The sequence below is a fragment of the Phymastichus coffea genome, unplaced genomic scaffold, assembly GCF_024137745.1.
Source record: "Phymastichus coffea isolate CEN01 unplaced genomic scaffold, Cenicafe_Pcof_1.1 PCOF00059, whole genome shotgun sequence".
NCBI classification, from domain to species: domain Eukaryota; kingdom Metazoa; phylum Arthropoda; class Insecta; order Hymenoptera; family Eulophidae; genus Phymastichus; species Phymastichus coffea.
Window position 1 is genome coordinate 589,900 of NW_026706870.1, and position 5,869 is coordinate 595,768.

At 36.8% G+C, this 5,869-nt stretch overlaps 1 protein-coding gene across 1 annotated transcript; it reads left to right on the top strand.

Moving 5' to 3' along the window:
- LOC131666632 (lipase 3-like) lies at positions 1–5,342 on the top strand. The gene is made up of 8 exons (XM_058939468.1): positions 1–150; positions 1,743–1,941; positions 2,281–2,395; positions 2,462–2,705; positions 2,989–3,180; positions 3,358–3,442; positions 3,732–3,874; positions 3,953–5,342. Exons 1-8 carry the CDS (start codon positions 1–3, stop codon positions 4,106–4,108), a joined length of 1,284 nt encoding a protein of 427 aa, XP_058795451.1. The 3' UTR covers positions 4,109–5,342.
- The last annotated feature ends 527 nt before the right edge of the window (positions 5,343–5,869 follow it).

Genomic DNA, 5,869 nt, shown 5'->3' on the forward strand with positions numbered 1-5,869 from the left:
ATGATCAAAGTCACGTTCACGATTGTTTTGCTATTGTGCCTAAGGCAAACAGCTGCAACGTTTCTGGATTTTTTACCGATGAGTGTTTTACGCGAGAGAAGTCGCTCGAATCCGAGGAGTTTGAATGGATATTTACCACTTCCTGATTTTGTGAGTATACTCAAGAAAATGTGTGTGAATCTGCAACAATGGAGCTATAGTGCAATGCAATTTTTATTTGATTTTTTCAAGTTGACATGTGAAAATTTATTTTTGGATGACATAGTTTGTACAATGCAGTCAATCTATTGTTATAAACAATAAAATATGTGAATTGTAATTTCAACAACGTTCGTAACATTGTAAAGTAGAACTAAATAGCTTTAAAATGTACTCCTGTAAATTACTTTATCTCAATTTTTTAACTAATTGCGAGTGTTAAAAATTATAAAACACATACACACGAATTATTTATGAAATTTTTTTTTATTCTTGCAAATTGGAAATATACATATATTTAAATGTTCGTGTAGCATAATATTACAAGGAAAAATTACTAATACTTTATAGAATATTCTAAAATTCTAAATTAATTAACGTTATTTAGCTTGCTTTTTTGTTATTTATTACACGGTGTGAATCATACAATAATAAATTTACTTAATGTCAGTAATTTTCCACGTGTTATATTAGTATTAGTAAAACATTTTATTACTAATACTAATATAATATATATTAGTATATTAGTATATATATTTAGTATAGTTATATTAGTATTAATTATAATTTTATTCCATTCACTTTTTCTCTCTTCTAATTACATTTCGAAACGACGTTATTAACTTCACAGATAATAATCAAGTTATCGATTTGTACTAATTATTTCAGCGTAATTTTAAGAGATAATCTCTCATATTTTTAGATTTATAATACAGCTATTTCAAGGTGTACGAAGATTCTAAATTTCGCGTTTTTTTTCATATCAACCAATCACAACGCTGGATGCCAGTAACTCATCATTTTTTAAAGATAGGTGTAAAATTCGACAACGTTACTAGTACCGTAAGTGAAACTTAATGGCACGACGATTTAACGCCCGAGCACAGTAAGGGTGGTTAACGCCATGATTTCGAGTGTCCCTTACGGCACGTGTATCGTTTGTCCTTAAATTTGCACTTACGGTTCGTCTTTCCGTGACCTAATAGTTCATAGTGGCACCGTGCGCTCGGGGGTTACAACCTCATTGTGCCGTTATGAACTGTTAAGTCACGGAGAGGCGTTGCATAAGTGCGAACTTGAGTCACGCAATGCTATAAAATCTTTTCCTTTTCGTATATTAATTATTGTATTATAATATAATTCTAGCATAACCATTGGTTTGTATCGTATGCAAACAAATCATATAGCATAGTAAAATTATATTGGTATAACCATTGTCCTGTGCGTAATGAAATCGTAAAGATAAAGTAATTCATTAACATGTTATTTTACGACGAAAACTCAACTTTCTTCGTATATCATTTATAAAATAACTTATCATCTATCGAGTTTTTTATTACAAATTATTTATACGACTTCTATTTAATGTACAACTTGAATATGTAATTAAAAAAAAATTAAAATGGTCAGAATTTGATGACAAAGACCGGCAACGCGGGGCCTCGTCTCATCTGTAGATTTTCCAAGGCTGTATTGTTTTGATTTGAGAATTTCGATATTGAATTCAGTGGGCTTGAACGTTTATTATTAAAAAAATTGTGCAGCTTAGTTTGGTGAGACGACACGGCTATCCGGCAGAAGAGTATGAAGTACTGACGGATGATGGCTACAAATTGAAAGCTCATCGTATCCCAGGTAGTCCAACGCAACCAAAAGCCCCAGGTAAACCTGTAGTTTATATTCAACATGGCATTCTCGCTTCTTCCGATATGTTCGTCATAGGTGGACCGGAGAAAGACTTAGGTAACCCTTCGATTTATGATACAAATTAATTTTATAATCAAACATCCTCAAGAAATGCTTCGGCGCCTAAAGGATAATATCAAAGTAACAAGTTATTACAGAACATGTACACATTTATTTTATTATTTTAGCCCAAAAAAAATTCCTCAAGTTGTTTCTTCAATGTCATTTATATAAAAAAAAGGATTCTCGGTATATTAACTTTGTTGAATATAAATTTCACTTGAAAATCACAGACTAAATACTACAATAGCTTCGAGAAGGAAGCATGATGAACATATTGAAAATTAAATTACGATGTTTAGTTATTCGAATAGGCAAATTGAAATGAATTTACAGCATTTCTACTGGCCGACGCCGGTTACGATGTCTGGTTGGGCAATGGTCGAGGCAACACATACTCCAGATCCCACGTTCGTCTATCACCTGAAACTCCAATTTTTTGGGAATTCAGGTAAACTCGATTGCCCGTCGTAATCATACATAGTCGTGATAACGAATGAAATGGCGTTGTGTACAGCTTCGAGGAAATCGCTTTGCGCGACGTCAGCAAAACCATCGACTTTATTCTGTACGAAACCAAGCAGAAGAGCGTAATCTATGTAGCGCACTCGATGGGCACGACTGTCGGTCTGATACTGTTATCGTCGAAGCCAGAATACAATCAAAAGATTCGGCTTGTCGTCAATCTTGCGCCTATCGGTTACTGGAAGAAACCCAGGAATCTCATGAGATACTTCATGTTCAATGGGCAATACGTCAGGGTGATTATCCATCTGTAGCTTCTAACCAATGGATTTTTTGCACAGAGTTGCGTATTACAATCCAAGTTTATTGTCATACACAAAAAAGCCGACGGCCACATTGACAACCGCTCACAATACTTCTTGTTGCACGCTCATCCAGATTCTTTCAAGTATCCATATTCATTGGTGTGACATAAATGTCAATCGATTTTTCGAAATCAACGATTAATATATTTACATAACTCCACCGGAATGTGAGAGACTAGAATTCGTAAAAAGTGTAGAATGGATTTGATTGTAGGCTTTACTGATAGCTCTTGGTATGAGCGAAGTGTTACCACAGATGCTTATCACCGCCAGAGTGACCAACAGCAGCTGTCGCGACGGCACCTTACTGCAGGCTATCTGCAAGACCATCACTCACTTCATAAGTGGCAACAATGCTGATCTTTTGGATGTTGTAAGATACGTTTTATTTTGCAGCTCGTTATACGCATTTTAATTAGTTATTTTCATTCTCTTTCAGTAGACGCATGAACTTGACGGCACGGTATTTTTGAAAATCATGCTCATCATTTCATAAGTAATGATCAGCATAATTTTCTAGCTAGTCTATTATTTTTTTGTTTTTATTTTTATCTTGACTATTACAATTAACTTTCTTTTACAGGATCTCCTAACCGATGGACTTGCTTATTTTCCCGCAGGAGTGTCCACACGAACTTTATCTCATTTTTACCAAAATATCGTCGCAGGTATAAAGTAGTTTTCGTTCATTTTATACTTAATAATCTAATATATTCGATTGATGTAACTGCTATCATTAGACTTGTCTTTTTCCGATAGTTAGTATTTATTTAATGAATTGAAAATAAAATACTTTGAAAGTTTGGACTAGTAAAATCGGCAATTTAACTAACGAGAAACGATATACATGTAAAATGATACGAAGAAAATAAATGTCAGCTGACGTGTCGAACACTTAACAATTAATTATTATTGAAATTAATGAGAAAGAAATTGATCAAGCGATTAAATTTTTAGGCAAATTGCAAAAATACGACAAAGGTTACATTCAAAATTTACTTCATTATGGGCAGCCGTCGCCTCCAGAATATAACTTGAAAAATATTGACGTACCTGTCTACCTGATATATGGAAAGGCTGACGCTGTCGCACCACCAGAGGTACGTATGATTTTATTATAGATCAGCCACTAATGATTGGCAAGTGATGAGTAATCCGAAATTATCACGAATTTGTAGGACTCATTCGACTTGGTGACAAGACTGAATAATGCACACGTCGAGAGTGTGCCGCATGATAATTTTACTCACCTCGACTTCGTGTGGGGTAGGAATATCAAAACTCTGCTTCACGATCGTGTCATGGAAATAATCGAATCTGCCAGATACGCATAAATAACTCTTATCGCCCAAGCTCGCCCATCGCTTTTTCCATTGGTTTTCGTAAAAAAAGAAAACTTTGTTGGGCGGTTGAGTTTGCGCGCGCGGCGGTGTATCGCGGTACACGTGTAAATCCGCAAACAATAGCATTAAAACCACATATCGGCGCGATGGAATTCCATTGAGCTGAAATCGCATTAGCCAAGCTTCATTGACGAGGAATTAGCGAATTAGCCGGAAAGCTTCTGCGAATTTTCGCGCGTGCTCGTTTCGGATTGGACTTGGTGACTTTGCAATGCCAAATTCGGCACGCATAGAATCATACGAGCATTTCCATGGGCATTAAAAAGTGGCATAACACTTTTACGGAATGTTCAAACTGCGAGCTTACTCGCATTTTTTTCATAATTTAATGAAAGATATAAGTAGCTAAAGTTAACTTGGTATGAAATTTGAGTTCTGAAGGTCGAAGCAGGTCGAAAAATAAATTTCGATGGATGCATCAATTCTTGCGGAGCTTTGAAAATATACGAGTTGCCCTTGAAAGTCAACACAGCGTTAAATTTAATCGAAACCGAGTGACACTTGAAATGCATCTAAACCGCGGTGCTCGGGCGGAAAAACAACTCGCAATTACTAGCTGGAGCTACGGCTATACCATAATACACACGCAGCAGGCCGTACGGCTGAGCATGGGCGGCCAATTACCAAGCCATTACATCGATAATTAATAATCGATACACGGCAGTGGAGGCGCCCAAGCGCGAGGACGCAGCCTTAGCTGCTGGCACAGCCCATAAAGCAGCTACGCACGGTAAGCCAATGGATTTCAGTGGAGCTCAAGCCCATGCGACGCAGTTTCGTTTGCCGAGTAATGCCGGCCGTCGTATATGCATACGCAGCTTTGGCTCGGTCGGCCTGCGGACGCCAGATCTTTCCAGATGTCGCACGCTCGAGCCCCGAGCTAACCGGCGTTTCACGCCAATTAATCGTCGTTGCCATATTTTTCTTTCGTCCGATTTAGCGATTTTGCCTTGCTTTTTTAGAATCTGAATCTAAATCTACGAAGCAACTCGACTCAAAAAGTTTACGCCTGCCGATGAACTCGATAAAAACGGTATATTTCGCCGGTCGTTGTACGCGTAATCGGATAGATTAAATGAACATCTAAATGTGTCTGTTATTAAATAATTATTGTTACATCATAGTAAAGGGCCAAGCCCTGCGCTGCTATATGTTTTTATTAATATATAACTTAGACTTGTAAGCCAAAGAATTCATAATAAATAAACTGATGCAAATACGTAATCCATTAACTCAAAATGTACAGATAACTCAACTTTCAATTAAAACAACATCGGCCTGAACGACGTTTTGAATCGACTTGGATATATACATATATCTATGCACATCGTACAAACGGATCTCAAACATAGAATATTTCAGTCCAATACCAATTATTGAAAATCATTCGCCGATCTTATGTATCCGTTGGAGTTCAAGCTCGAATATCTCGGAATCACGAAAACGCAAACTTAGCCGGCTCTGCCGCGATGCCATCCGAATAATTGAGCAGTGAACGGATTTGGAAACGTTTGCTCGTAAGCTCGCACAGCGATCGTCAAAATGATTTTACCTTCTAGTAAATGATTGTCATTTGAACAAGAATAATGCAATCGCACCGATAACAAGATTGCAGTTACATTTTTAAAAAAGTGCTTGTTTAAAAATTGAAAAGTTATGCATGACGTCTGGTAGATGAATTGCCGGTACGGT